The sequence below is a fragment of the Rhopalosiphum padi genome, chromosome 3 (assembly GCF_020882245.1).
Source record: "Rhopalosiphum padi isolate XX-2018 chromosome 3, ASM2088224v1, whole genome shotgun sequence".
NCBI lineage: Eukaryota > Metazoa > Arthropoda > Insecta > Hemiptera > Aphididae > Rhopalosiphum > Rhopalosiphum padi.
In genome coordinates, this window is record NC_083599.1 from 63254001 (window position 1) to 63266274 (window position 12274).

General features: G+C 23.0%; 1 protein-coding gene across 1 annotated transcript; it reads left to right on the forward strand.

Annotated features, from left to right (window-relative positions):
• Positions 1–3532: 3532 nt before the first annotated feature.
• LOC132924390 (zinc finger protein ztf-16) lies at positions 3533–11567 on the forward strand. Its single transcript, XM_060988672.1, has 4 exons — positions 3533–3838; positions 4875–5570; positions 5639–5879; positions 6805–11567. The coding sequence occupies exons 2-4, from the start codon at positions 4957–4959 to the stop codon at positions 7405–7407; spliced, it is 1458 nt and encodes a 485-aa protein (XP_060844655.1). The 5' UTR covers positions 3533–3838; positions 4875–4956; the 3' UTR covers positions 7408–11567.
• The last annotated feature ends 707 nt before the right edge of the window (positions 11568–12274 follow it).

A 12274-nucleotide genomic window follows, 5' to 3' on the forward strand; every position in this document is an offset into this window, starting at 1 on the left:
CAATGTCACAAGAGCATTTAGAAAAGTATAATGTTAATGAGTATTGAAAAAGAAATATTTACTAAAATTAACCTTAATGATATTATTGATAATGTGGCTGCACAAAGTGATGTATTAAAAAAAAGATTAAGGCGTGTTAATAATTATGATTTGAATAATTTTATATTAAAATAAAATAATATTAGAATAAGAATATAGACTTGTTTTGTAAATGTATTGCGAGCGAGGCGAGCAATATGTTTTTGGGCCCTTGAATTCAATTCCCGGTAACATAAAATAGCCCTATCCGCCCCTGTATATTTGTGACCACGTATTTAACACAGCTTAATATATTAATTTCATATCATATTATCATAAATACTGTAATCTTATAATGTTAATGGAAAAAAAATATACTAATGAAAAAGGGATATTGCACCTCTCTGGGAAAGCTATTGGTGGTATATTTGCAGTATCATTGATAGAAGTATTAGTATTTATTGTATCTTATATTTATAACCAGATACTTTTATTTTGTATCTAAATACTTTTTATACTTTCTTGGTTTTATTTCTAACATATTTTTCACTATAACTAAATAATTTTATTTATTATTAGTAATTACTAGTTATTAAATTAATACTAATTACTAATTGGTTATGATAGATAATCTAATTTAAATTAAACTAATTGCCAGTAACAAATTGGCAATAAGACTTTGTTGGTTGGTAGAATATATTTTACAAGAGTAAGTATGTAAATATAAAAATAAAACTACTTAAAAATAAAGTAATTTTATAAAAATACTTAATACAATATTGTTTAAAAATATATTTTATATTAACATATGCCTATAGTATTAATTCACTAACAAACTGTGTTGTGACATCAGACCAACAAAAAAAAGAATAACACTTGGTGCATTTTTAAACACTTAATTCTTTTAAATGTTAGTAAGTATCACAATTCATGGATAATCTATTTTACAATATTAAACATTTAAAAACTGTGTTGTTATAAAAAAAGTATGTGTTTAGAAAAGTTGATGTATTTTATTGTGATATTAAAAATAGTATTAAAGTTTTGAATGTTTGATTATTTTTGGCCGAAGAATTTATTGGATAAGTGGTTATAACTTTTCAAAACTTCTATTGAAATGAAGGTATTTTAAAAGGATTTTTTTTAGTAAAATTTTATTGATAAGTTGATTGATACTACATTATTACCTTAATATTGTTAATTCATTATATTTTTTAAATTTAATAATAGGACCATCTTTGAATATACAGACTACAAAATGATGTAAAGATGTAGTCTATACCAGCGTTTCTTAACTGAAACAGTAAAAAATAATAAAACACTGATTTACAAAATGAACCTTTTCATTCAAAATTTGGCTTTCTCATCGATATGATCAGTGGTGTATTGCTAAAAATATTCGTGGGTATACGCCTTCTAGGTCATAGGTGTCAATGATATACCTATAACATTGAATCAAAAAAAATTTTTTATCGCTTCGCTCGAATTAACTAACAATCTTTGTTCTAATTATCAGTACCTATCACTTTCACCAAAGATTAACTTAAAAAAAATAGTACAGTATTTTTAGGGAATTTTATGCTTTGAGGTCATTTTTGTAGTATTTTTAGTGCATTTTATTTATTTTTGAAAATTCTAACAGGTATACGGCCGTATACCCGCGTATCGTCGTTTATTTAGAGACTATACGCTAAACAAAAAAATTGAGAAGGAAGTATACGCCGTATACCCTCCAACACACCACTTAATATCATACAAATTTATGCTTAATATATATATATATAGGGAGGGAGTTGCAAAGTGATTGACCATATTTTATACCTTTTCTGGGGGTCATGAGACTAAAATGGTTGAGAAACGCTGGTCTATATTTCAATAGTATTTATTTATTTTATTAGATGTTGGTAGACAAATTTAGGTAATTATATACAGCCACAGTAAGGTTATTTAAATAATGAAGAAAGTAAAATTTAGTATTAATTAACTTTTGTTGAGTAACTGTAAGATGTTTTAATTCGTTTTTAAAAATTATAAACAGTGAAATATATTATCATGATGTAATTGATTATGAACTTATTTTGGAATTGTTAGTTTCCACAGTCTTAGATTGAGATTTTTAATAATATTTTTCATATTAATCAAGAATATTTCTACCTAGCCGACAAAAATAAATTAACAATATTTTTAATCAATTTTCTATCTAATTATTTTTTTACTTTTTCATTTAATTAAATCAATTATTTGTTAAAATGATTATATTCATTTTGTAAATAGTGTTTTAGAAATGTTTAAAAAAAGATATCTAGTTTTTATTTTATAACATGGCAGAAACAAATTAAAAAAATGTTATGAATATTTTTTTGTATTTTATAAATATTTAAAAAAGTATAAATTTTATCTAAAATTGTAGTTATTACTAATAACAAAAACATTTATACTTAACGAATTAAGTAATAGCTGCCTCTAATTGCTAACTAAAAGATGAAATATACATTTTCATTAAATTTTAAATAAAAACATTTTAATTTATTAAAATTAGTTCGTTTAAAATTTGTTTTTAATATTAAAATAATTTGCGTGTTTAGGCCCATTGGACTGATCAAATACAATTACCCATACTGATGATGAAATTTTTATAAATATACAAAAAGTTTTATTGGGATAATATTAAATTTTTTGGAACTAAGTTCACTTGGCCAAAAAAAGTTCAAAGTATTTATTTCTTCTGTACATAAATACTTGAATTTTTAAAAATAAATACAAAAACTCATCTAAATCCCAGTTTTATAAAAGAGAGACTTCTAACCAGGGACAAAGAAAACTAATTCTTTTTAGTTCATGTTACTATTTTATAAGTGTTATATACTAATCAATGACATTATGATTATTAATAATTAATTTGTGATTTTTTATTCATCATTTGATCAAGAATTGTCAAAAAAAAAATTGTTACATGGTAAAACCATTAACTTATATATTTTTTGTTAATAAGTCAATGGGTAGACTACGAAATTTAAAATTAAATCAATTTTATGTAAGACGTACATTTTTACAATAAAGAATAAAAATGTCTAACATTTAGTATTTGTATAATTATATAGATATTAGACAAATATAATTATTAGTAAGAAATAACAACAAATAATAATTAATTACAGAAAAAGAAGATGGTACAATTCTTGTAATCCATATTTGTTTTTCCATACATCTTCGTAAGCGTAATTAGTAAAGTACCAAGTAGTAACATTAAAGTAGTATAACTGCATAAGTCGGTAAGAACTAAGAATGTTAGATTAAAATTATCATGAAATGTTGATGGGTATTATTTACTTTTATCCTTATCATCAGTTCGCTTGTTGTTGAAATTACAAGGAATATATACTGCCATCTAGCAGTAAACCTAGCATTGGCCTACAAAAAAATAACACCTGATAGATGAACCTTGCTAGTATTTTGATTATCATTTATCAGTAATTAGTTTTTAGGTATACATAAGTGAATAAAATTATTTTTTTACAATTTTTTTTTTTTGCAATTATACTGTTTTAAAATAAATTTAGAAAATCACTAGTGTTCACGATTTGTTTATATTAAATTAATTATGCATTATAAGTCAATAGTTAGTGTTCCCTTTGTATTTAACCATTATTGAACACATTAGAATGTTTGTTCTCATTCCATTTTTTTATGTTTTTGATTAATTTAAACATTTATTTTGACATTTTTTGTACAATAATTTCTTCTCTTATACATAATACAAATGTTACAGTTTTCATACACTCCGTTTTATTGTGATCTTCATACTCTATGTGATTATGTGGTATGTTCTGTTTTATTTTACATAAAATTGACCTAGTTTCTAGGTATTCACAAATATTCTGATATTGCATTCTTGCCCAATATAATCAGTGCACTAACCTACATAACTCTTACCTAACTTACATAGTTAATATGACCTTAATGTAAATCCTTTTCTATATTCAAATTTTATTTTTAAATTTGAGTTTTCTAATGAGTGTTGTGAAATTAATTTTCATATGTAGGTATATAATATTATCAAATATTTTTATGGTTTATTTGTATTTAGATATTTTTATTAATCAAGTAATACATTTAATATTTTATTTAAAATCTGTCAATTATTTTATATTTTTATTAAATAACATTCTTACAAAATTTGCATTTAAATAAATCATTATAAAAGACATAACTTATGTTAGATATTTTGTAGTTTAAAATTTTAACTTTTAAATCTGTAATGACTATGTACTATTTATAGGTATACAGATTATTTTAAGGTGTGTAATACATTTGACTTATAAAAGTTTTTAATACAAATAAAAAAAAATTAATTTTATAATAGTAACTTTAAATAAAAAAGATATCTTGTTTTAAAAACTTGCATATAGAATATGTCTTCTTATTCTATATATTTTATCAAATTAATTGTTTTTATAAAATGTTCTGTCCTTAGTAAGCCTCCCTACAAGTTTAATATTTATAAAAAAATAAATAATATTATTTCATTCAGTGTATGAAAAATACATTGTTTATCTGATAGATTTTATGTTTTATATTTTAAAGATTATTTAATGTACAATCTTCAAATTCTTTAGGTAGAATGTTAATATAAATAATACAGTATGTTATTGACTATTAAATTAGATAATATAGTATATCAACTATTTTTTATCCAATAATGAATTTTAAAAATTAGTACTTAAATAAAGTTTCACTTCAATGATTTTATATATTAAAAGTTATCAAAATATTGAATTTAATTTTGTATGCTTTAATGTAAATATATCACTTAGAAGTAAAATATCAGCATGTAATTATAATTTATTTTGTTTTAGAATCAAACTTATTTATACTTATGGTATACTTAATTGGTCTATTTACAATTGAATTATTAAAACAAAGAGATCTTATTATACCATGTCTGAAGTAGTTTCATATTCACCTGTAAAAAAGGAATTTGATGTATCATCTGGAAATAATAATGATAATTCAAACAATAATTTTGAAGAAAATGGGGACATTGAAAATGATCAATCAAATTCTAATTATGATACAGTCTCAGACTGTGGAACTTCCGTTCATAGATGTGATAGATGTGATAACTATGAAACTTTAAATGAAACAAGTCTAATATCACACTTGGCTACATGTCAAGGAACAGAAAGTAATAATGAGAATGATCTACAAACAAATCGTAAATTATTTGAATGTGATATATGCAACATGAAATTTTCAAATGGTGCTAATATGAGAAGACATAAAATGAGACACACAGGAGTTAAACCTTATGAATGTAAAATTTGTCAAAAGCGTTTTTTTAGAAAAGATCATTTAGCTGAACATTTTACAACACATACAAAATCATTACCATTTCATTGTCCAATTTGTAATAGAGGATTTCAACGTCAAATTGCAATGAGAGCACATTTTCAAAATGAACATGTTGGTCAACACGATATGGTTAAATCATGCCCATTATGTAATTTTAGAGCTAGTTCAATGAAAAGTTTAAGAGTCCATTTTTTTAACCGGTAAAAATATTTACTAAATTCGATAATAGAAATATTTGTTTTACATTCTAATATTTTTATATTTATAGACATGGAATTGACCTAGATAACCCAGGTGTTAATGTAATAAATTCTACTTTAACAAACCATATTGAATATAATAGCGGAAATGTAAGTACTAGTGGAGCTTGTAGTGATAGCGGAGATTCAATTGGAGGAAGTCGTTCAGAAAGTAATGCAACACCACCTATGCATTTTCTTACACCCCATGTTGAAATATCAATGACAGAACCCAATCCTACAGAGTGCTCATCTTTTTCCTCTTCTCAAGTAAGTATAACTGTTAATTATGTTACAAATTAAATTCTATTCTGGTTATTAAATGTAAACATGCAATATAATTAAATAAAATATTACTTTATTTGCATTAGGATATTTATTTTATTATTCTACTTGAAATTTATCTTGGTTTCTTAAATTGACCTAAAGCATATGTTTTCAAACACAACGTATAGGATCAATTTATAAATAAACAAATTCAAAATATCAGATAAATTGGATCATAAAACTATATTTAATGCAAAGTTTAAGGAATAAAGTATATAAAAAATGTCCTCAAATTTAAAATGTATTAATGATTAGTTATACATAGTAATTGATACATATTTTTTTTTAAGCATGGTTTAATCATTTTTATAAGTCATAAAATACTTGTGTTGTATAATCATAATTAATAATTAACCTAATAATTTAAACAACTTAAAAATAAAACTTATAGGTATATTAGTATGAAAATCCTACGTGTTTGTTTGCTGTTTAATAATTTAGTAAAGGATAAAACTTCACAAACCTAAATGTGTAAATGAAAAATCACCACCAACAAAAAATATTATTTTCATGCCAATCATTGCTTTTTATCATTAACAATATTTAGTTGTTTATGTGTAAAGTTGCTTGTATTATTTTTATTATTTTATAAAAAACATATATATTTTTTTTTTGGAAGAACTATTAATTAACTATTGAGAATAAAGAATAAATTGTACACATTTATCATTTCTGATATTTATTTACTTTTACTAAAAATTATTTTGTTTTTTGTAAATAATTTGTAAAACTCAAATTAATATTGTAACACTGAATTATAAGATACAACTATTAATTTTTTTTTCTTAGTTTTTAAATATTTTAATTCCTGTAAGACTTTATATCTTTTTGACTGTATTATATTTTACTATTATTTTGTTATGTTTAGGTTAATGATAATAACATGAAAACTGAAACTATTCAAAATTTAAATAATGATGATGTTTCACAAGATAATGAATGTCCAAACTCTCCACAATCAACAGATTCAAACTCCAATATGTCTACATTACCAATATTAGCAGGAAATAGTCGACAAGAAGGTGAAGTAAGTACAATCACACCATCTGTTTCTCTCATTCCTATAAAACAAGAACAAGGAGATGAGCATTTAAGAAAAAATAGTTCAAATAATGTCCAAAATGGAGAAACTGAGTCTGGACGTTTTCAACCAGCATCAAGTTTATCATCATTAATCAAAGTATCACCTCTAAAATCATTGTTGCGTGATGAATTTAAACGTAACATAAATATGAATACCCCTGAATTATCTCAGCCTCATAACACAGATCCTGGTATTTGGAGGTATATAGCATTTCAAAAAACATTACAATGTTCCTTTTGCGGTATTACATTTCCAGACCAAACACTTTACTTTCTTCACAAGGGGTGTCATTCTGAAACAAACCCATGGAAATGCAATATTTGTGGAGAACAATGTAGTAACGTATATGAGTTTAATTCTCATTTACTTAGTAAAACCCATCAATAATCTTCATACATTATTTATTTCCAAAAACAATTTATTCATATCATCTATATTGTAATGTCTTAGTACTTTAATTAATAATGTATTTAATCAGTGATAACCAAAATAAAATATATCTTAAAATATGCTGCAATATTAGCCATAAAACTTAAAATATTTCAATTGATTTATTTTGCAAACGTAGTATTGGAAATAATAATTTTTTGTTATAAAAGTAAAAAATACAAATTAATAAATTCATTTTTTAAAATTAATCTACCTACTTGTTATACAAATTAATAATATTAAATTAAATTAAATATAACATAAACTATGATTGTTTATTATAAATGTATGACTGATAGTCTTTATTCAATTTAAAATTGTATGGTGACTACTTGTATTTGTTTAACAACAATTTACTACAGTATTAATTGCATACCTATCAAAATAAACCAAATAAAATAAAATTATGTATTGACAGGTTATTATGATGAAAAAACGTGTCAGTGGTCGACTGTATTAATTTTATGGAATTAATTATTTTAAAACAAATGTATTTATTTAATTTTCTCCCAAGCACAAATATTTAAAATATATTTTATTTTGTATAACTAAATTAAGTATTTTAAATATTCATCATGTAATGGATTGGTAACAAAGCTAAAATATTTTGTTTTAATGATTTTGTACTTAAGAGTTTTATTTCTAAGTACATAAAAGTTTAAAAAAATATTTGGTATTTACCCTTTTTTAATAATGTCTACATTATTCAATGATTTTGTTGAAATGCTGTTACTCTAAAGGAGCACAAGTTTATTTATTTAAAATATTCATTGTATTGATTGGTATAGATAATGTAATATAAGTTATATGTGTTATCTAAGTAATTAATTGTAAGTACGAAACAAAGTTATTTTATTTTGTTGAGTTTTAAAATTTTCCGTCCAAAGTGCCTTGTCAGTATATTGATTGTATTTTAAAATAAAATAATTAAAACTGTATTAATATAATATATTTCTGAGAAAATAGTTTAAAAATATATTGTAAAAAACTGTTAAAAATAGGCAAATTATATTATTCGCCCATTATTTGTGACACAAATACACAATAATTGTGTACTCATTTTTTTACTAAGGATTTGTCTGCATGAATTTGAAAACAGATTTGAGTAAATAATCGTTCTCCATCTCTGGTATAAATTATTATATTCATTATAAATTATAATTATAATTTATAGTTTTAAAATGTTTGTACTAATTTATTGTTTAAAATTTTATGTACTCATAATGTTTCGTTATTAACTTTTGTATTAGTAATATCATAACTTGTGTGAAAGAAAAAATAAGAAAACATTTAGCTGCATTAAAATACTAATTCACTTAATTCAACTATTGCTTGTAGGTAATCAAACATATTTTTACTGGCCAAAACTTCTGTTGTGTTATAAATTTTAATTACTAATTATTTACTTTACTTCCAAATTCAGTTGTATTAAAATAGTGTTATATTATTTATAAGTATACATTCCAAACATCTATTTAATTAACTCATTTTTAGTTAGTTAGATATCCATTGATTATTAATGAGTACATTGACTAGTATGGTCAATATGAAGTTGTACCAGTAAAATTATCATTTACCTGACATGTTATTAACTAAAATAAACTTAAACTTCCATAAAAAAAAAACAAGAAATATTAAATTAGGTATACTTTATTATAAAATAATTTGCCTATGTTTAGTTATCTATTTTTCTGTGATATTATATTATATTGTAAATTTTTCTATTCAAATTATTTACTGAGTGTAAGCACTCATTTTGTGTTCAAAATACTAACAATTGAAAAATGTACTGTACAACGATATGATTAGTTTGTTTTTTTTGGGCTAATTACCTGTCGCTTGTGATATACTTATTGTTATTTGGTACTTTACATATGATATTGAATTATACGGAATCAAAGAAATTACATTTTTTGTGACTATAATAGTGACAGAGCTATACCTTTTTAGTTTACCAATATTTTCTTAGGCGGTTGGTGCTATAAAAGATATTAACCTGTTACTTATTATGGTGTACGATACTCATCCTTGGTATGGTATATATTCACACCGTTATTATTATCATTATTATGTGAAATTTAGTATAGTACATTTACGATTGAACGAACAAAGATTGTTAGTATTTTTTAACACAAAATATATCAATGCACGATCCTATAATGTCTAATATAAGTACTAAAGTAATAAATCTTTTACCACTAACAGACCTGGATTAAAACCAAAGCCCACAGGAAAATTAAAAAATTTTGTGCCCCTATTTACAACTTGAAAATTTTATTTTAATATTTAATTTGTGTTTAATAATTAATTGTAAAATCTTTTTATATTTTTCAATCAATATACAAAAACTCATCATTATTAAAATTTGAATTAATCATAAAATAATATTTGTAACTTATTGGATATATTATTTGAACTAAAAGTAAAACATTAAACATAACATAAAATAAACCTAAATGTTTTATACAAATTTAAAACCGCAGTGTGGTCTAAATAATATTATCAATTTTAATTAAACAACAATAGGACTACTATAGGGTTTTAAATATGTTCACAAACTAATCTATTAGTTAAAAATTTACTATAAACTCATACTTAATCAAAAAAATAAATAAATTAATAAAAAGTAATTTGTATTTTTTATCAAAACAAATATATTGTTGCTGAAATAATACCCCTAAATCTGTAATCCGTTTCAGTTATGTAGGTTGTAAATTATAATGTTTACGCCTTATACCGGGCCTGACCACAAGTTAATTTTTAGAGCACAATTGCAGTTGTGATTAAAGTCCGCGATACTATGTTTCATAAGTCACATTGTAAATACATATTTTTACATTTAATATTATAATAATACCTTTATTTTATCTGTAATATAATTAAACATAATATTTCCTATGTACACAATTATTCATACCCCTACCTAATCTTTGTAAATTTTACTTTATTTATTTAGTGATTTATTAGAAATATAAACTGTAGTATTTTGTTACTTGCAAGTATCATTAAATATAGAATTAGACACCCACCTTGTATTAATATTGAGTTTTTGTGAACAATTCTGATTGCTAGTACAATTTTTGTAAATAATTTTTACGAAAATTTTCATTTTCATATTTGGTCTAGACTAGACGTTTTAATTATTTTTATATTAATTTATTGTTCTTTATTGTTGCACAGTTTTATTTTCATCCTATATCATATGTTAATTTGATTGTATTAAATGCCATTATTTTTAGTCTAAAATAACGGAATACAGGGTTTTTGATATCTAAATTAGTCTATAATTTAATATTGTAATTATTGTAAACAATTCTAATTGCTAGTACAGTTTTTGTAAAAATATTTACAAAAATTTCCATTTTCATGCTTGGTCAAAACGTTTTAAATTATGTACACAAATTTACAAGAATTATTTATCATTAAGCATATAACCTAATTGGATTTTTTAAGATAAATAAATAACTGTTGAGTATTACATCTTGTAATGATAAAAAAAATCTCAAATGTAACAATTATTTTTATGATAATGAAAATGTAACATAATATGGTATTATTTTAATGTTAATTAATATTAAATACTTTTAGTTATTCTGTTTTTTTTTTAAATTATTAATTATGTTTTTATGAAATACTAAACCTGTATTATGTGATTTTCAAATTGTGACTGTAAATTCATATTCCGTCCAATCAGTATGAAATGTTAAATTTGACTATTTATAACTATTTATACATTCTTAACTGTTATAGTGTTAAATATTGTTAGTTAATAATTAATAAATGGCAAGTGTTTTTAATATATTATGTTATAGTTTATTCTAATAGATTTTGTACTAAATATATTTTTTTTATTATTTCCAAGGTACCAACTATGCAATAGATATAATCCTAAAAAAAATGTAGGTCTTATTGGAAAAAGCTGTTTTTGCAGTTATTAAAAGAGTGTTATGACTATAAATGAACATAAATCCATCATTGTTTGTAAGTCAAATCAAATGGTTTTTATTTTGATAAATGTTTTGTCTTTTATATTTATAATTATATTCTTCTCAAAATCATAGTACCTTTTCATGATTTGTTTAACGATAGATTTATAAATAAATTAACACTTTATTGTTTGTTTGTTTTGACATATTTTGCTGCTAAGTCAGCTAATTCATGTTTTGAAAGCAAATCCTTGAATGTCTACACACTAGTAACAGCATAACTGAACATTTTACTTGTTCTAAATCATACTAAATTTGTTCATCTCTGAATAATTATTTTTACTGTAATATTGAAGTATTTTACTCTACGACAGTGGTTTCCAAACTTTTTAAGAGCACCACAGTGTACGGCTATAATAAATCAATGAGTATTTTTTTATTCTGTCTCCCATGGTATTTACAGGGGGGCACCGTGAAAAAAAAGTTTGGGAACCACTTCTTAATGTTGAGTGTATCATCCTATGTATAAGTAATATAAATATTAATTTATTCAGTGGTTAATTTTTGATACCAAATAGTAGTAAATACTAAATACCACGGTCTTGACAACATCACAAATCAAGTAACTAGAAGTATGCAGTATATGTAGGTTAGGTGAGTTTCGCTTAATGTGATCACGTTGGTTCAGATTATTTTGATTCTATTAACCGGTTGATTCCATAAAACATTTTTGTTTTTTTTATTGATGAGTTTATACTTAATAATTATATATTTATAAATTTTGTATTTATATACATGTTAGAAATTAAATTAAAATACAATAAATTAAAAATAATGTAAAGAAACTATCTATCTTTGATTGTACTTGAGAATTTACTAATTTAATTTTAATATTAACC

What these genes read in the sequence shown, in the direction of transcription:
- LOC132924390 (XM_060988672.1), top strand. Translation starts at nt 4,957, where the DNA reads ATGTCTGAAGTAGTTTCATATTCACCTGTAAAAAAGGAATTTGATGTA. An exon ending in AGAGTCCATTTTTTTAACCG is followed by an intron (nt 5,571 to 5,638) that starts GTAAAAATATTT and finishes TTATATTTATAG; the next exon opens with ACATGGAATTGACCTAGATA. An exon ending in CATCTTTTTCCTCTTCTCAA is followed by an intron (nt 5,880 to 6,804) that starts GTAAGTATAACT and finishes TGTTATGTTTAG; the next exon opens with GTTAATGATAATAACATGAA.